Source organism: Muntiacus reevesi, chromosome 1, assembly GCF_963930625.1.
Source record: "Muntiacus reevesi chromosome 1, mMunRee1.1, whole genome shotgun sequence".
Lineage (NCBI taxonomy): Eukaryota > Metazoa > Chordata > Mammalia > Artiodactyla > Cervidae > Muntiacus > Muntiacus reevesi.
Genome location: NC_089249.1, coordinates 240,505,290 through 240,525,298, shown reverse-complemented (window position 1 = coordinate 240,525,298; position 20,009 = coordinate 240,505,290). Strand labels below are relative to the sequence as shown.

General features: G+C 46.5%; 1 protein-coding gene across 1 annotated transcript; it reads left to right on the top strand.

Moving 5' to 3' along the window:
* The first annotated feature begins 1,833 nt into the window (after window positions 1–1,833).
* ATOX1 (antioxidant 1 copper chaperone) lies at window positions 1,834–17,580 on the top strand. The gene is made up of 4 exons (XM_065936088.1): window positions 1,834–1,955; window positions 10,030–10,105; window positions 13,981–14,148; window positions 17,441–17,580. The coding sequence occupies exons 1-3, from the start codon at window positions 1,950–1,952 to the stop codon at window positions 14,103–14,105; spliced, it is 207 nt and encodes a 68-aa protein (XP_065792160.1). The 5' UTR covers window positions 1,834–1,949; the 3' UTR covers window positions 14,106–14,148; window positions 17,441–17,580.
* The last annotated feature ends 2,429 nt before the right edge of the window (window positions 17,581–20,009 follow it).

Below are 20,009 nucleotides of genomic sequence, written 5' to 3'. Positions count from 1 at the left end.
CCACTGGCCCTATGGCTAAAATAGTACAATGGTTGTGCCCAAAGAAGAATCATAAACCCCACACACCCAGGCTAAGATCCAGCCCTTGCGAACGGCAGAGGAGTGGCTATGGTGCCATGCTGGTGGAATTTGCTAGAAATTCACCCTATAGGCTGGAAAACTATCCATTAGGATGCTGTAGAAAGCTATTCATAGAAAATCATCTCACCACAGTTACTGTATGAAAGCACATAAGCAGGGTAGGTCCTGGGGGAAGCTGCTGGCTGCTAGGTCCTGCTGGTCGCTTACATGTCAGGAGCCTGGTGCTGGGGAAGTCATCCTCAGAAGCTAAGCAGAGACCAGTTACGCTTACTGCAAGGGCCTGGAAAACGAGCACACCAGAATCAGAGAGGAAAACCTTTTCTCCTCCAGTGTCTCTCCAGGGTCGTTATTGGCAATGCTTAATATCATGCCATTAGTCAACAAAACAATGTTTGAATGGTTCAGATTTTCACAAGCAGGCAAAAAGGTTGAATTGGAATTGAGACAATAAATCAACAACCAGCACTTTCTCAAAAGGGTTTCATGTATGTATTGAAACTATAGTTTGGCACTTCTCTGGCAGTCCAGTCTCTAAGGCTCTGCAGTTCCACTGCAGGGGGCACAGATTCGATCCCTGGTCAGAGAACTAAGATCCTGAATGCTGTGCAACATAGCAGAAAAAACAGAAAATGTCTATAGTTATGTTCAATGTGGTTCCCCCAAACCAGAAGGAGGAAGGAGACTATAAGTACACCTGGAAACTAAGGGACAGTATATCTAAGGAAAGGACTAGAAATCTGAGTTTTTAGTAAGCTCTCCAAGCAGCTTGACTGATGAGAGAAATTTGACGCTACTAACTTGGATGGTGGAGCACCTTGGATATTACAAGGACAGAACCAGTCTGGTTCTCTGTGTGTGTGTGTGAAGTTCTGGGTCTTGGCACACCTCTTTGTAAGATACTAGAACTTCTCTGCCTCTGTGTGTCTTCACTCATGGATATGGGTCTCATGTCTTTGTAGCTTGTTTTCCCATCTCTTTCTGTGCCTGCCTCTCAGTCTGAATATCTCGGCCTCCCGAGGCATGCCCTCTAATGCCTTTCAACTTTAATACTTACTTGACTGCGGACACTTAAGCTTGGTGGACTTACAGTCCATGGGGTTGCAAAGACGTTAGACAGGACTGAGCACACACATCCTCTCCTCGCAAAGAAGGTTCTTAACCACTGGACCACCAGGGACGTCCCCCTTTCAACTTTTACATACTGTTCTGTCTCCTTCCTTCCCAGTGGGTCCATCTTCCATCTTGAGATGAAGCAAGACTTCCTCCTCTGCAAGCATCCTCTCCAGTCTGAGAGATCCTTTCATAGCTCCAAAAGCATAAGCTCCTTTAACACTTGTATTGTCCTGCATTATCCTCTTGCTTCCCTGGCTCCCTGCTAGGCTATGTCTTTTCCATTACTGCAACTTGGATGCCTAGCACAGTGCCGCCCACGGTTGGCAATCAGCAAATACTGAATAAGTAACTGAGATTGTCCCTCTAGGGAAGGACGGGGGTGGGGTGGAGGCGGTGTCTGGCCTCTTCACAGCGGGGGGCCCTGCAGTCCCAGCCCCTAATACCAGCCTGACACCGAGCAGGCGTTCTAAAAATGGCCAACCAGCAAGGCAAGCTAGCCGAGTTGTCCCTCCCACCGCCTAGCGCAGACGTGACTGGCGTCCAGGGGCCCTGTCCTGGCCGGAAGTCAGCAGAGAGGCCAACGGCCTTCAGGTGGCTGCCAGCCCGCAAGGCCGGAGGGGCGGAGCCAAGACCGGAGGGGGCGGGGCCGGGACCAGAGGGCGGCTCCAGTAGCGTGCACACCCGGAAGCGCGGCCGCGTCAGCGCTCAGAGCCGGTGGAGGCGTAGTCACCGCCGCAGCCGCCACCTCCTCAATCATGCCGGTAAGTGGTCGCGCCGTCCCCGCCCAGCGCAGACCCGCGGCCTCCGGCTTGCTCCTCGGCTGTACCACCGGTGGGTCAGACGTCCCTCTTCAAGGGCCCTGGCCGCGGCCGGAACTGTCGCCCCTCTTCCTGCCCCTCCCACCTAGCTCTCCCCCCCCCGCCCCCCGCCCCAGCTTCTGCGACCCTCCGGAAAATCGGATCCCCAAAAGAATTTTATCTGGGAGTCAGGCTTCAGCATATGGAAGCTCCTAGCCATCAAACGATTACAAGCCTAAACCTTTCCTGCATAGACGGGGAAACTGAGACCACTCCAACAGGGGCAGGGAGTCGCAGAGATCACACAGGGAGTTGGTGGCGATCTGGAACGGGGATGGCTGGTCTCTGCGTGTCCCACCTGGATGCCTCTTCCGGCGGAGCTGGCCTGAAAGAGGGGTTTGTGGTGGCTGTTGCCTCCCATATAGGGCAGGTGTTCAGAGACCTGTGTTTTTCTTCCCTTCCCCTGCCCACTCTGAGTTTCAGGTTGGGCCATGCTGAGTGCAGAGAGTGCTTTCAACCTTTCCTACCGGTCACTTTATGAACCTGAACCCATGGGCTCCAGAGAGGTTCAGGGTCCTGCCCAAAGTCACCAGTTGCTCAGTGGCAGAGTTTGGGATGGGCAGAGCAGGTCTTAGGGCACCTTTGCAACTGACTCAGTCTCATGGTCTCATTTTGTAGGTAAAATATTAAGGCCTTTTTCAGATTAAAAAAAAAAAAGGTCCACTGATTTATTCAGGGTGGTGTTGAGAAATGAGTGCAGCTCAGATTAAGCCCCTTATCTTCAGGGTCCAAGTCTCTCCTGATCTCACATGATACTGCTACTGCTAAGTCACTTGCTCAGTAAAAGTAGTCATACTGGCTTGGGAGGAAGTTCTGTTCCTGATCTGATCTTGGGGCTCCTGGCTGGTGTCTTGTGGTGCTTAACACTTTTCCCTAGGGTTGCCTGGTTTTATGGCTCTCCTCCAAGTGGGTACCCAGAGGTATCCCACAGATGCCCTGTGTCTTAGCAGCCTAGCTTTGGGGAGCTGACAGGTGAGCCAGAGGCTCCTCCGGGCCAGGTCACAAACATCTCAGGTGTCATTTCCCTTGGGTCTTGCCAGGTACCTTGAGACAAATCCTCAGACAACCCAAAGTATGAACAAAGAACCTGACAGAACCAGCGCTCCCAGTTGAGCAAATCTGCCTGTGACAGTGTCAGAGGACAGCACTAATCACTCTGGGTCTGGGATAGTGCAGGTCACCAGGTTTTGGTGGCTGGGTGGCATGAGGGAAAAGCCAGCTTGAGGGTGGCTCTATTCTATGTTCACTTCTGGGAATTTATTTATTTTTTATACTTCTGGAGATTTTGACAAAAGACCCAGAGTGGATGATCAGAATGAAGAGGGCACTTGGCAGTATTATCATGAGATGAACAGCTGAAAGAAGAAGGGTATTAATCAAGGGACTCACCCCAAAGCTGGAAAGGGAACAATGTGTCATCTGAGAAGTTTCTCACACAAACACTTGGAATCTCCAAAACTTCTTTGAAAAATCTGTGCCCCAACCCCCACCCTTGCCAGCTGGTGACCTTAGACAAACTGCTTTACCTCTCTGTCCCTTGATTTCCTCAGCATACAGTGGGGATAAAAACTGCAGCCTCATAAGACTGTTGTTAGTAGTAACAAAAAGTGCTAGTAAAATTCATAGCTCAGCCACTGACATAGTCCCGAAGGAATGGTAGCTCTTGTGTAGACCTAGGACAAATTGGGTAGAACTGCAGCAGGCAGGTTTCAACCCTGTGTTAACAAGGACCACAGTGGCTGTTCACTCTGTGTCACCCTAAGTGAGTGACCTAACCTCAGCTGCCAAGAAGTGACAATACTAAGGCCTATCTTGTGGGGTTGTTGTGATGACTAAACAAGGACATGCGTAGACAATTCGTGGCACATAGTAGGCACTCTTATATTATTAAATTCCCAATCATCAAGGTGTTCAAAGACTGAATGTCCCGGATATTTGAGAAAGCATTTCGCCTCTGGGAGACGTCTGGATAGTATGACTCCATTCCATTCCCGCCCTTCCAGTTCTGAGATTCTATTAAAGAATTGTACAGATGACTGGGCTTTTTCATCTTCTTTACAGGAACTGTTTTATAGGTGGCAGAGCCGAGGCGCTGAGGGGCTGGCTCTGTGCAAAGTCAGGCATTCAGTGGTGGGGCCAGTCCTGGGATTCTCTGTTAAGAGGGGATTACTCTATTCATTAAGGAGGCTTTCCACAACCCCCATATTTACTTTTGCAACTCAGAGGTAGTGGAAGAGAGCACTAAATAACAATTGCACCGTTTGCTGGCTTCTGAACTCTGGACTATGCAGAATGGAAAGAGACCTGTCCTTCATAGCCAACAAAAGAAAGCTCTAGAGATCTATTGACTTTAGGTCCTCGGGCAGCAAAAACTTGTGCTCCTTCCCAAGGTGTCCCCATCTCAGGGTTTCTGCAGCCTTGTTTGCTGGTTCAGAACCAGCATGGTGTCCCTGGAGCCAGGGAAACCTGGATTCACGTCCCTCCGTGTATACCCACCACGTGACTAGGTGGCTTAGTTAACCCCTGTAACCTCAGTTTTCTCCTAAGGATAGTAGGGTGATTAGCTCCCTTTCCAAGCTGGGTGGGGACTGACTTAGATACTATGTAAAGAGCATTTCACGTAGTGGTTACTCAACAGATTTAGGTTTTATGTTAAAACCATTAAAGGTTTGGATTGGTATACAGATGCAAGCTATTGACCAATCTTTTTTTGTTGTTGATGTGGACCATTTAAAAAATCTTTATTGAATTCGTTACAGTATTGCTTCTGCTTTATGTTTTGGTTTTTTGGCTGTAAGGTATGTGGGATCTTAGCTCCCCAACCAGGGATCAAATCTGCAACCTCTGCATTAGAAGGCTAAGTCTTAACCACTGGACCACCAGGGAGGCCCCACCCCCACCCCCATTGATTAATCTTGATTACCAGTTACTCTAGAGCAGGAGTCAGCAAGCTTTTTCTTAAAGGGCCAGACAGTAAATACCTAAGGCTTCATGAACTATATGGTCTGTTACAAGTCCTCAACTCAGCCATTCTAGTGTGAAAGTAAATGAATGAGCTTAGCTGCGTTTCAGTAAAACTTTACAAAGCCAGGTTGCAGGCAAGCTGTAGTTTGCCAGTTTGTGTGCTGGAGCAGCATCTTAAACTATTATGTGAGCAGGAATGAGCTGGGTGTCTTCTTAAAAACCGAGGATTCTGATTCAGGAGGTCTGAGGGTAGGACCTGAGAGTCTGAATTTCTGGCATGTTCCCAGGTGATGCTGATACTGAGAACCACCTGTTAAAGGCAAGATTTTGGAGTCCTCACTAGAAATCCTTATTTCCAGAATGTGTTGTGGTTGTTGCTGAATAGTCACAAAATTAGCTGAAAGGACCAAGTGTGTTTAACTAGAAGAAAAGGAAGACTATTTTCTTTAAGGCAAGTTTTGCAGATTTGGCCTCAGTAAAATAATGGTTTTCTGGTTGTGTAATGATGGTGCAAATGGTTATATAATTCAGCAAACCAAAGTACAAAACCAAAGTACTTCACTCTTGGGCTCAGTTTCCCCTGTATAGCATGATGATAATCCAGACCCAAAGATGGTTTGAGACTTGGAGAGAGCCTGGGAAGCCATTTAGACCAGTTTTTCTCAGGTGTGTGGTCTTACCCTTCTGTCTCTCCTCAGTGGGTTAAAAATGGAGGGTCCCAGGGCCCACCCAGAGCCACAGTGCCCACTGAGCCAGCCTGCAGACCTGCCTGGTCCCCAAGGCCAGAAGTGATTCTTACGCGCACTGAGGCTGAGAAAACTTAATTGGTTAATGGTTTAGATAAGGGGACTGGGGCCCTTAAGGGCAAGCATTTTGCCTGAGGTCTTCCAGTAAGACACAGTGCTATACCCAGAATTCCTATTAAGGTAACAGATTTGAAATACTCCATGAAAAATGTAGCCAGAGTTTTTTTGTTTTTTCTTCTTTTTAAGGGATAGAAAAGAGGGAAGTGGAATAAAGTAATAACAATAATAATCTGAATAGCTAACTTTCTTTTTTTTTGGCCACATGACACAGTTTAGTTCCCCAACTGGGGGTTGAACCCTGGCCTTTGGCAGTGAGACTGCAGAGTCTTAGCCACTGGGCCACCAGGAAAGTCCCTGATAGCTAACTTTTTACCCCAGTGGAACCTACTACTAGGCTCCAATCTCTTTACCTAACATACTAGTTATCTATCACTCCTGATTAATTACCCCCCAAACTTAGTGGTTTAAGACAACAAATATTCATTAACTTACAGTTTGTGAGAGTCGGGAATCTGGAAGCAGTTTACTGGTGTTTCTGGCTCAAGGTCTCACACGGGAGGTGCAGTAACCACATTGTCCAGGGCTGTGGCCCTCTGAAGGTGGATCAGCTTCCAGGAGGGCTCCCTCACATGGCTGTTGGTTGAAGGGCTCAGTTCCTCACCGTGTGCACCTCTCCATAGGTTTGCTTGAGACTCCTTAGGACATGACAGCCAGTTTCCTCAGGAGTGAATGATCCTAGAGAGAGTAAGGCAGACAACACATGTCTTTTATGAGTTGGCCGCCAAGTTCACCTAACATCACTTCAGCCATATTCTACAAGACACACAGGCTAACCCTGAGACATTGTGGGATGAGACTACTCAAGGGCATAAATACCTAGAGGCAGAGGTCATAGAAGAGAAGCAAAAGGCAAAGGAGAAAAGAAAAGATATACCCATTTGAATGCAGCGTTCCAAAGAATAGCAAAGAGAGATAAGAAAACCTTCTTCAGTGATCAGTGTAAATAGAGAAAAACAATAGAATGGGAAAGACTAGAGATCTCTTCAGGAAAATTAGAGATACCAAGAGAGCATTTCATGCAAAGATGGGTACAATAAAGGACAGAAATGATATGGACCTAACAGAAGCAGGAGATATTAAGAAGAGGTGGCAAGAATACACAGAAGAACTATACAAAAAAGGTCTTCACGACCCAGATAATCATGATGGTGTGATCAATCACCTAGAGCCAGACATCCTGTAATGCAAAGTCAGGTGGGTCTTAGGAAGCATCATACAAACAAAGCTAGTGGAGGTGATGGAATTCCAGTTGACCTATTTCAAATCCGAGAAGAAGATGCTGTGAAAGTGCTGCACTCAATATGCCAGCAAATTTGGAGAACTTAGCAGTGGCCTCAGGACTGGAAAAGGTCAGTTTTCATTCCAATCCTAAAGAAAGGCAGTTCCAAAGAATGCTTAAACTACCGCACAATTGCCCTCATCTCACACACTAGTAAAGTAATGCTCAAAATTCTCCAAGTCAGGCTTCAATAGTACGTGAACCGTGAACTTCCAGATGTTCAAGCTGGATTTAGAAAAGGCAGAGGAACCAGAGATCAAATTGCCAACATCCATTGGATCATCAAAAAAGCGAGAGGGTTCCAGAAAAACATCTACTTCTGCTTTATTGACTATGCCAAAGCCTTTAACTGTGTGGATCACCACAAACTGTGGAAAATTCTTAAAGAGATGGAAATACCAGACCACCTGACCTGCCTCCTGAGAAATCTGTATGCAGGTCAGGAAGCAACAGTTAGAACTGGACATGGAACAACAGACTGGTTCCAAATAGAGAAAGGAGTATGTCAAGGCTGTATATTGTCACCCTGCTTATTTAACTTATATGAAGATTACATAATGAGAAATGCTGGGCTGGATGAAGCACAAGCTGGAATCAAGATTGCCAGGAGGTGGAGAAGGAAATGGCAACCCACTCCAGTATTCTTCCCTGGAGAATCCTAAGGACGGAGGAACCTGGTGGGCTGCTATCTATGGGCTCTCACAGAGTCGGATGACTGAAGTGACTTAGCTGTAGCAGCAGCAGTGCCACAAAGTGAAAATATAGGTCACTAACTACAAACCGCCAAAGGGTTCCATTTCCATTTAAACCAAGGTCATACACGTTATGTCTTTTTTTTATTTTTGTCTTCATTCATATCTTGGTAGTTTTCCCTACTTTCCAATAAAGTTCTTCTATGAGGGCTAAAAAAAAAAAAAAAAAAAAGATTGCCAGGAGAAATACCAGTAACCTCAGATATGCAGATGACACCACTCTTATGGCAGAAAGTGAAGTGGAACTAAAGAGCCTCTTGATGAAAGTGAAAGAAGAGAGTGAAAAAGTTGGCTTAAAACTCACCATTCAGAAAACCAAGATCATGGCATCTGATCCTATCACTTCATGGCAAATAGATGGGGAAACAGTGGAAACAGTGACAGACTTTATTTTTCTGGGCTTCAAAATCACTGCAGATGGTGACTATGAAATTAAAAGATGCTTGCTCCTTGGAAGAAAAGTTATGACCAACCTAGATAGCATATTAAAAAGCAGAGACATTACTTTGTCAACAAAGGTCCATCTAGTCAAAGCTATGGTTTTTCCAGTAGTCATATATGGATGTGAGAGTTGGACTATAAAGAAAGCCGAGTGCCGAAGAATTGATGCTCTTGATCTGTGGTGTTGGAGAAGACTCTTGAGAGTCCCTTGGACTGCAAGGAGATCCAACCAGTCCATCCTAAAGGAAATCAGTCCTGAATATTCATTGGAAGGACTGATGCTGAAGCTGAAACTCCAATACTTTGGCCACCTGATAGGAAGAACTGGCTCATTTGAAAAGACCCTGCTGGTGGGAAAGATTTGAAGGCAGGAGGAGAAGGGGACGACACAGGATGAGATGGTTGAATGACATCACCAACTCAATGGACATGAGCTTGAGTAAACTCTGAGAGTTGGTGATGGACAGGGAGGTGTGGCGTGCTGCAGTCCACAGGGCCACAAAGAGTTGGGCATGGCTGAGTGACTGAATTGAACTGAACTGAACTGAAGAGATCATGGGGCCATTTTGCATGCTGGCTGCTATGTTTAAAATCCTGTGTTCATCGCCTTCACCAGCCTGGAGAGGAACTCTCACCCCCATTTTGCAGATATAGAAACCAAGACACAAAGGAGTTAAGTAAAGTTACTTACTCATGGCCACACAGCTACTAAGTGCCAGAGCTGGGATCTGAAACCAGGTCTTATTTCCAGAGATTACAATAGAGGAAGTATTGGTATAAATAACCTTTGTTTGAAACCAAAGGAAGAACCCAGGGTTCTTCAACCAGCTGTATCAATTATCTATTCACTCAACAAACTGTATTAAGCCCTTCCTCTGTGCCAGGCACTCACCATTCCATTTACTGGGGATGCAGCAGTGAACAGAACAGAGCTCATGTTCTGGGAGCTTGCCTTCATGCCCATGGTTTGTTAGATATCCTGGATATAGTAGTATATTGAGCCCACATGGAGAGTCCGGGAACCTGAGTTCTCTTACTGGCCCAGCTTTAGCTCACTGGGAACCCAGGCAAATTCTCTCCCTTTCTAGGACTCCCTTTTCTAGGTGCTGCCTCTGAGGCACTTGGAATGTGACAGCGGTCTCTGTACTTCAGAATCACCATGGAAGCTTATTGGCCGTAATAGACACCTCAGCCCTCTGGCTTGCTGACCAGAACCTATAGTTTTTAATAAGCTCCCAGGTGATTCTAATGCAGAGAGTGATCTGATGCATAATTACGACCACCAGATCAGCACTGCTCAGAGCATACCCCCCCACCCCCACCAGAGTTACTAGTGATTCTGAGACAAGGAAAAATCAGGATGTTGAAGGTGAAACTAGAAACCAGCATTTTGAACTTCCTTCTGAGGTGCTTCAATACATTGTGTGCCAGATACTGCTAAAAAAACTTCCAGGGATTCTGTCCTTTAACACAACCACCTCTGAGATTCAGAGACCCTGAGTTAACTTCACTGTACAATTTAATAGAGTGAGACTCAGGCTACTGATGAGTCTGATGACAGCCCGATTTGCCTTTCTCTCTGCCCTCTGTCTTGGGGCCCTGAGTGGGCCTGTGTGCTAGTGGGTGTGGGGGTCCCTCTGCAAGACCTGGCTCACGGTCCCCTTTGTCTGTTTCAGAAGCACGAGTTCTCCGTGGATATGACCTGTGAAGGCTGCTCCAACGCAGTCACTCGAGTCCTCAACAAGCTAGGAGGTGAGTGAGTGGCCCTGGGTTGGGGGTGGGGTGGGGAGACTGGTACACTTATATTAAATGAATGCAGGCATGGAACAGGAGAATCTTGAATTTAAGCTGATCATAATAGTGAGACCAAAATGTACTGAGTTACTTAGCATGTGCCAAGTACTCTGCTTCATGGCGTCTGTGGATCATGTCATTTAATCCTCACCACAACCATTTCAGGTAGTTTCTTTGGCCATCTCAGTTTCAAGCAGGAGGGAACTGAAGTTCAGAGAGGTTGAATAACCTGTTGGGATCACATAGCCAGTGAATGACACAGCCAGTCAATTTGGCCTGGAGGAGCCCTTGCAGGACTAGTTACTATGTTACATTCATCTCTACTGTGGTAACTTTTGTTATGTGATGCATTTGAGTGTCATTTTCTATTAAGATTTTAAAAGTTGTAACATTTTTTTTAAGTTGTAACATTTTAAGAAACAAACTTTCAATCAGTCATGCTGGCAGAACTTCTAAAGCACCCTTTTGGGTGTATTTAGAAAACCATTCTCATCTGGGGAATCTAAGGCCCAGAGTGGGCTAGAGTCTGGTCCTGGGGTTCCATGAGATAACGACAGAGTTGTGATCAGAGTTCTGGGGGCAGTCCGTCTTTTAAGATTTTCATTTCTAAAACCCTGGATAATAAAACACCCAATTTTCTTTCTTTTTTAGTTTATTTTTAATTAAAGGATAATTGCATTATAATATTTTGTTGGTTTCTGCCATACATCAACATAAATTAGTCACAGGTATTCATATGCCCCCTACTTCTTGAACCTTCCTCTCAGCTCCCACTATTGTTGTTCAGTCAAGTCATGTCCAACTCTTCTCAACCCAATGGACTATAGCACGCCAGGCCTTCCTGTCATCACCATCTCGGGGCGTCTGCCCAAGTTTGCGTCCATTGAATCAGACCTCCCACAATGATAACACCCAGTTTTCCAAGGGCTCTCGTGGGGTTGTCATCCTGTTAGCACTTAAAACAGTCCTCTGAGCTATACTTTCCATCTGTGGAATGCGGATGTTGACACCAGGCCCCAGAGGGGGAAGTGACTTGCCCAGAGTCCCATAGTGAGTCCACGGCTTATTTCTAGACTGTAAACTGGAACCTGAACTTGAAAAAATCTGAAACACTGGGAAAAACTTGACCACGAACTTCCTGTGTGACCATGGCCTCCTCTTCTGGGGCCTGGCTTTCCCCAGCTAGGGTATGGGAATGTCAGTCTCTTAGCGTTGCTCTGGATGCTTTAAGGTGAAACTCCATGGCTTACCTGGTGGCTCAGTGGTAAAGAATCTGCCTGCCTGTGCAGGAGACATGGGTTCCACCCCTGGGCTGGTAAGATCCTATGCACCGCTGAGCAACTAAGCTCGTGCACTGCTGAGCCTGTGTTCTAGAACCGGGGAACTGCAACTACTGAAGCCCACGTGCACTAGAGCCTGTGCTCCACAGTGAGAGAAGCCGCTGCAATGAGAAGCCTGTGCACCGCAACTGGAGAGTAGCCCCCACTCACCACAACCGGAGAAAAGCTTGCACAGCAACCAAGTTCCAGCGCAGCCAAAAATAAATAAATGTTTTTTCTTTTCTAAAAGAGTGAAACCCTGCTCGGAAGCCCCTGTATACAAGCAGCAGGTCTGGATGAAGTGAGGGCCAGCCTGCTTTCACTCTTGCCGACTCTAGAACACCTGCCTGGGGACCTGGGCTGCCAGAAACACAGCTTTGAAATCCACTGGGTCAGATGATCCCAGAGTATCTTCCAGCTCTATGATGCCACCAGAATATTTACTCTGAAGAGGAGGGAAGCCCTTTTGAAGCAAAAGACAAGACCCAGAGTGCAGCCCCCAGGATGCACTGCCCTCAGCCCCTGGTGTCCAGTAGGTCCAGAGTCAGAGGTTAGGGCTAAATCTTGTGCAGTATGCTTTTTGAGGCCCCTGCACTGGTGCGTGAGGACCTACCTCTGAACTTGGGCAGGTATCGCCCACCTCTCACTGCTGTTCCCACTTGGGTGGCCACTGGAGAAGAGTCAGAAGGGTTTTCTGAGTCAGTTGGGCCACGGAGAGTCTGAAGAATCACAGATCAGTGGCATACTTGACCTGGAGAGCCCACAAGGGCTGGCTGACCCCAACTTCTTCATGTTCCAACAGGGAGACTGGGGCCTGTGATGGGCAGGACCCAGCCGGTCAGTGGTGAAGCCAGGCCTGGGACTCTGCCTTTGTTATTTCAACAAGATCCGTTTGTACCTACTTGCATATGCCACCAAGGGTCCTTAAATGGACACAGCTCTTTAGGAGGGCAGTTTTGCAATATCTGTGAACATTTAAAGTACACCAATATTTTGTCCCACAATTTCCATTTTATGAATTCATGGTATAGAACTATTTTCACAAGTTTTATAAGATATGTTCAAGTATGTCTACATTGTTTTGATCATAGTGAGAAATTGGAAGCAACCTCAGTGTCTTTTAGAGGGCCCTGAGTAGATGGATGGTGTGTGTGCACCGTTGCCCAGTTGTGTCTGACTCTTTGTGATCCCATGGACTGTAGCCCTCCAGGTTCCTCTGTCCATAAGATTCGCAAGGCAAGGATACTGGAATGGGCTGCCATTCCCTTCTCCAGGCGATCTTCCTCATTCAGGGATTAAACCCGAGTCTCTTGTGTCTCCTGCAGTGACAGACAGATTCTTTACCACTGGGCCACCTGGGAAGCCCTGTGATACAGTAACACTGTGGGATATGGTGTTGCTGTCAAAAAGAATGAAGTAAGTCTCTATATGTGCTAAGATAGCAAGGTGTCCTGGACACTGGAAAGTGACATATAAGTAACTTGTTTACAGAGTATGATGCCACTTTGGAAAATGACTTTTCATTTGTCCATTAGGAGAAACACTGGATGGGACCCTATTGTTCAGTGATTCTTAGAGGCAGGAAATAGTAGAGGGGCTTCCAATTTCAAATTTTATTTAAAAATGTTTGCCTTTTTTTTTTTTTTTAAATGGTGTGTCTGGGGACTTCCCTGGCAGTCCAGTGGTTAAAACTTCATGCTTCCACTGCAGGGGGCACAGGTTCAATCCCTGGTCAGGGAACTAAGATCCCACAAACCATAGAATGTGGCCAAAAAAAATTGGTATGTCTGTATTACTTTTGGAATTAAGAAAAAAAAATTTTTTAAGCCCCTATTTAAAGGAGGGATGGACAAATTATAGCCTTTGGGCCCACAATCTGTTATTGCACAGCTGAGAATGGTTTTTACATTTTTTAAGCTTGTAAAACAATATGGGGCTTCCCAAGTGGCTCAAGTGGTAAAGATCTGCCTACCAATTCAGGAACCACAAGAGAAATGGGTTCGATCCCTGGGTCGGGAAGATCCCCTGGAGAAGGAAATGGCAACCCACTCCAGATTCTTGCCTGGCAAATCCCATGGGCAGAGGAGCCTGGCAGGCTGCAACACATGCATTTGCAAGAGAGTCAGACACAAAAGCGAAAGTCACTCAGTCATGTCCAACTCTGTGACCCCATGGACCAAACAATGCATGGAATTCTCCAGGCCAGAATACTGGAGTGGGTAGCCTTTCCCTTCTCCAGAGGATCTTCCCAACCCAGGGATCAAACCCAGGTCTTCCGCATTGCAGGCAGATTCTTAGCCAGCTGAGTCACCAGGAAAGCCACAACAACACAAAACAATCTACGGAAGATGATGGGGCAGAGGCCATGCGGCTCACAGTTCTTAAACCATGGGCTCTCTGGCCCTTTTCAGAAGTTTGCCAATCCCTGGTCTAGAGGAGAGGGAAAGAGGGGGGGTGAACAATTCAGGAGCCTGACTGGGTGCATGTCTGTCCTCCCCACCCCACTTCCTGCAGGAGTTCAATTTGACATTGACCTGCCCAACAAAAAGGTCTGCATCAACTCTGAGCACAGCGTGGGCACTTTGCTGGAGACCCTGGGGAAGACAGGAAAGGCTGTCTCCTACCTCGGCCCCAAGTAGAGAGGCCCCATCCAGCGGCTGCAGGATGGACCAACACGGGCAGGTGGGTGAAGGCCCCGACACGGCCGCCAAATATGTCATTACCCAGTGCAGACCACAAGCTCAGGGACTCCTGCCAGTCTCCCGCAAGCAGACAGAGCACTGCTTGATGTATCCCGGGGACCCCGCTATGACTTTGGGCTATAGTTCATGATCAGCAGGGTTTAAATGTAAGCATCTGGCCCTGGGCAGTGTGTCTTTTACTCTGATAATATAACGGTCCCTTCAGAGGCAATACTTACTCCCTGAACTTTGTTCACTGACCAGGTAAGTGAATTCCCCTTGGCTTCTATCCCCACTTGGAACTGTTGTCAGCTTCCTGAGCATGGGCTTTGCCCAGACTGGTGCAAAAACAGTGTGATCAGGTTGGTAGCTTCTTAAAGCCTACCATATAACCCAGCCATTCCTTGCCTAGTATTTACTCAAGAGCAATGAGAAGCACTGTCCATATGAAGGCTTGTAAATACTGATAGTGGCTTTACTTGTAATAGCCAAAAACTGGAAACAACCCAGCATCCATCACTAAGTAAGTAAACAAACTGTGGTATAGCTATATAATTGAATACTGTTGTCCATGCAACAACTTCAGTGAATCTCATGTATAAAAGAGGTGAGTGAAAGAAGCCAAGAAAAGGGAACATACTGTATGTTTTCATTTATAGAAAATTATTTAAAAAAAAAGAAAACTTGTCTGGTGAGGGTATGTGGGTGTATTCATCTGAGAAGTTACAGATCATCACATTGTACACTAAAATACGTGTATAACATGACAGTATATACCCCCAATAAAGTCGTTAAAGGTGAAAAACAACAAAAACAAAACAGCGTGTTTAAGCTGGCTGTTCCCTTTGATTTTACATAATCAAAGAAAGGCAGGTGGCACTGTGCCAGCACCCTTCACTGTGGCGCCAGGGCAGACTTTAGTCATCCATGCAGCGTTCCCTCTGTGCGAGTCTCAGGCTCCGAACCCCTCAGAGCACGGCCCTCCCAGTGGTCACTGCCCCTGAGTGCCTTTAATGCGTGGATGACAACAATCACAATGTCCCTGATTTTGGCCAGGGCTCTCACTGTAATTAGGAAACATGAGGCCTGGAGAAGGGCAGTGACTTGACCGAAGCCTCACACAGATGAGTGCCAGGAGCAGGCTGCAAGTCAGGTGTCCAATTGTCCAGCGGCTGTTCGGCCGCAGCCTCCTTCCTAAAGGTGGGTGTTGGAATCTGAGTTGTGGCGATGTCCTGTGTATCTTATCGTGACATCACAGGCAGATCACAAGATGTCAGGTGTGTCTGTCTTCCTCTTCCCCTTTCTGCCCTGGATACAACCGTGTTCGGGAATGAGCCCAGGATGAATAATCAGTATTCCAGGAGTCTAGTTTTAGTTCTGCCCTCAGTTCACACTCTGACTTTGGACGTTTGTCTTTTATTCCTGAGACTTATTCCTCCGTCCTGTAAAATGGGGCTGTAGCCTCTACCTTGCTTTACTGCCTTGTGGGGGTTGCTATGACATCCCTCTGAATATGAAGGATGATCTTTAAAGGGAGAGTAATATTTCCACAATACCAGTGTTCATCATGCTGGTTCTTGTGTCCCTGGGATTCTGGGAGGACGGGTGGGACCCTGGGTCCCTCCATCTAACCTAAGTAGCCCTATTTTATGTTGGGTGTAAGATTGTGTTTATAAAAGTCTCAATGACAAGGATGGATGGAGGAAGGGAAAAGTTACTCAGTGGCTCCACACATGGGGGAGCCCCAGTGTAGACACACTGAATTGGAAACTCCTGACTTGAGCATGTAAATTTTAACTGAAAAATTAATACCTGGACTTCCCTGGTGGTCCAGTGGTTCAGTGGCTAACATTCTGCACTCCCAATGCAGGGGGCCCAAGTTCAATCCCTGGCCAGGGAACTAGATCCCACATGCTGCAACCAAGACTCAACACAGCCAAATGAATTTAAATATATATATATATTTTTATAAAATATATAATATTATAAAATATAAAATTATATTATTTTATATTTTATTATAAAATTTATTATCTTTCTATATTATTTATTTATTTATTAAATATATTATAGAATATATATATTTATAAAATATTTTTAAAAATTATATATATATATATAAAAGTAATACCTGCCTGTTGTAAATCATGTATAACAATGTGTGTTTTTTCTCATAATAGGCTCTTCCTTTTAAATTGACATGAAGTTCACACAACGTTCAGCTAACCATTGTCACATGTACCACTCATGGCCCTTTATAGTGTGTTCACCTGTTGTACCTCCACTCATTTCAAAACTTCGTCACACTGGGAAGACTCCCTGTACCCATTTAAGCTCACACTCAATCCCCACTGCCTCCTCTCTCCATCCCCTGGCAACCACAAATCTGCTTTCTGCCCTTCTGGACTCACCTATTCTGGATGTTTCCCAAAAAAGGAAACATTACATGACCTTTTGTGTCTGGCTTCTTTCACTCAGCATAATGTTTTCAGGATTCACTTGAGCTTAACATGTATCAGTACTTCATTCCTTTCAATGGCTAGATAGTTCTCATAGTAGTTTTCATTAATTTATCTATTTTAGCTTTTTTTTTAATTATAGGAAGTGTCAAAACTATGCAAGTAGAGTCATAAAATGAATCTCCACATGCCCATCACCCAGATCCAACACTTAGTCACTGACATCATTTCATCCATGGCCCACTCTCACCAGCCCCGTACTCACAGCAAACTCAGGCATTATGGAGTTCGGTCTGCACACCTGTCAGTGATGATGTGTAGCATGAAGAGGCTCCTGGGGGTTCATAGGCACAGCACCGGGTGAGAATCACTGATGAAACCAGTTTTACTCCCACACACCAGGCAGCATCTGTCTCTGAGTCTGTTTTAAGAGGCTCCCCAGTGACTGATTCAAAGCCAGGTTCAGGAACCAGAGGATGAATGTTTATCAGTTATGAGGTCTCCTTGATCATCTGGCTCTTAGCAAATTTGTTTGCTCATGGCTTTTTTTTTGGTTGCCATCCCAGTATAAGTTGAAACAGGACAGAGGAAGTGCTCCAGCAGCCCTGGGAGAGCCCTAGAAGAGGGCCTCAGCAGTCATCGGCTTAGCAAGGTCAAGGCGTTCTTGTAGGAGCGGCGTGCAGGGCTGGACATGGGGTTCAGTCCTACTTGGCACCTGGGCTTCCCACTTCACCCCCTGCAGCTGCCTCCTGGGGAAGCTTTACCGCTTCTGTAATGTCTCCATGCGCACAGCAGATGGCACCAGTGTCCCACCTCACTTCTCATTTCTTCCAGGGCGCTGATCCTCTCCTGCCTTCCAGACAGACCTGGGACCTGGCAATCCCGCTCAGCAGTGGTAGTTCCTGCGGAGACCCTCATTTACCCTGCCCCTCTGTAGCTCCCCTGCAATAAAGCCAAGGCGATTTTGCTGGTGATACTGTCTCCTGCCTGGTCTTGTCACTTGCTGACGTGCTGTGCCATGCTGTGGCGCTCTCGTGTTGCTGTGAAGGAAGTAACGACAGTGCTTCCCTGGGTTGGCGTTCTAACAGCTCCCAGGTCCAGTGGGCTCTGAACCTTGGCTGTGTGAGCTTTTGCAGATCACTTGCCCTCTCTGGGCCTCACTTTTCCTCATCTATAAGTGAAGGTGTTGGGTTAGGTTGGTGATCCTCTTTCTTTTCACTACTTTCTTAGACTCTGTATATTGAAAAACTTTTGTCTGTCAAGTGAATGCATTTAAGGGACGTAAAATTGTATGGTAATGGGAATAATAATGGGAAGATGTGCTTGTGCATCAGAATAATGGGGAGAGAGAGATTGACTGGGATAGAGTCCAAGCTCCACATCTCCCAGCTGGGCCACATAATCTCTTGGTGTCCACAGGCATAAAATGTGGTAACAGCATCTCTTGCAAATGGTGGTTGTGGGGATTAAATGGGATGACTCATGTAAATCACTTAGAGAGTGCTTGCCAGTTAGAAATCACTCAGTGAACATTCTCTATCCACGTACACTTTTTTGTTGTGTATTTAATGAATCAAGTATCTATAGAGATGGCAGTTAGAATCCCAGTCAGCCTAAAAGTTAGTGCCTACAGAGTTGATTCAGTTATATCAAAACAAAGGGAATGTTTTCATTTGTATAGCTTTATTTACTTTTTAAAAATACTTTCAAGCAGCAGCTCTCAAACTGTTTCATCTCAGGACCCTTTAACACTTGAAAGTTTCTGAGTGTCTCAAAGAGTTTATGGTTATGTGGGTTAGAAATTAAAGCAGGAATGTTTGAAACACAGGAATACATAAACACATCTCCCATGAGCCATTGGGGCGAGATGAGGTCATCGCACAGAATTTAGATCCTGGAAACTTCACTGCATGATTTTAAGAGAAAGCGGGGGAAAAGGCATCTTGTGGGAACAGTTTTGACCTGGCATTCCTACTGAAAGGTCTTGGGAACCACATCACTGCTTTGATCAGTGACCTGAGATGAGACCTGGGTCTGCCTGTGGCCACCTGTGACCTTGGACCAGTCACCTCATCTCTTCCAGACGCAGTTTCCTCATCTGTACAGTACACAATATCGGCACCTCAGGGGCCTTAAGTAAGGCCCTGCCAGCCCTAAACCTGTGCTAGTGTAACTCTGGCCCCGTTGTGAGAGTACGAAAGCAAGTCTCAGCCATTTCTGCCTTTGTGGTCCCTCAGGGGCGCAGGGCTTCTGCCAGCCTTCACGGTATCTAGGTATCTCGGCCACAAGATGGCACTATTCTTTGGCTTTGACCATCCATGGAGATGTTGAAGACCGTTTCTGTAGAATCTGGGAGTGCAAACTTGAGTTTTTCCATTTTCACAGCTTCCCAGGAGACCTGGTTGATGCTGGCTGGCCCACTGGGAACGCCCAAGGATGGAGACACGGGTGCCTCTTGGGGCAAGTGGTCCTTGGAGGAGTTTCTTTCCTTTGATTTTTCTCCACCCCACCACTCCCTGCTGGAATCCAGGTTTCCAGCTGAGGCCCTAGGTTTCGCTCTTCAATGCCCCAAGCAGCTGGAGCCAATAAGATCCCACAGCAGGGTATGTGTGTGTGTTGGAGGGGAGCAAATGTATCCACATGTCACCCCGGTGCTTGCCCCAGTGCCTGACCCCAGCCCACCTGCTCAGCCTTCCCAGCCCTCTGCAGCCAGCTGCATCTCCCAGCTGCCTTGCTTTTTGTTCACGCTACTTCAAGATGGAATGATCTCGCCCGCCTCCCCACCACCGCCCGTCTCCACGTACAAATTCCTTTCCCTCCCTTGCATACCACAGCCTCCATGAAACCTCCACAACTGGAAGTAATTTATCTCTCCTCTTGGCCCTCCCAGCATTTATCCTCCTAGCTTCAGGGCTGAGGCAAAGCTTTTCATCCACGTGTCTTTCCTGTCCTCAATGGTCAGGCCACACATCTGTTCCCTCAGTGCAGAAAGCAGGCACAGTGGGGATATTTGATGGATATGTAATGGCTGCTATTTGGGGGCTGTTTATTGTGCATCCCGCCCTTATATTTATGTCATTCATTTTTTTAAAAATTTTTATTTATCTTTTAATTGAAGGATAATTGCTTTACAGAATTTTGTTTTCTGTCAAACATTAGCATGAATGAGTCATAGATGTACATATGTCCCCTCCCTTTTGAACCTCCCTCCCACCCCTCTAGGTCAGTACTGAGCCCCTGTTTGAGTTCCCTGAGCCACACAGCAAATTCCCATTGGCCATCTATTTTACATATGGTAATGTAAGTTTTCATGTTACTCTTTCCATACATCTCACCCTCTCCTCCCCTCTCCCAGTGTCCATAAGACTGTTCTCTGTGTCTCCACTGCTGCCCTGTAAATAAA

Coding starts and splice junctions, on each gene's coding strand:
- ATOX1 (XM_065936088.1), top strand. Junction 10,106..13,980: donor AGTCCTCAACAAGCTAGGAG/GTGAGTGAGTGG, acceptor CACTTCCTGCAG/GAGTTCAATTTGACATTGAC.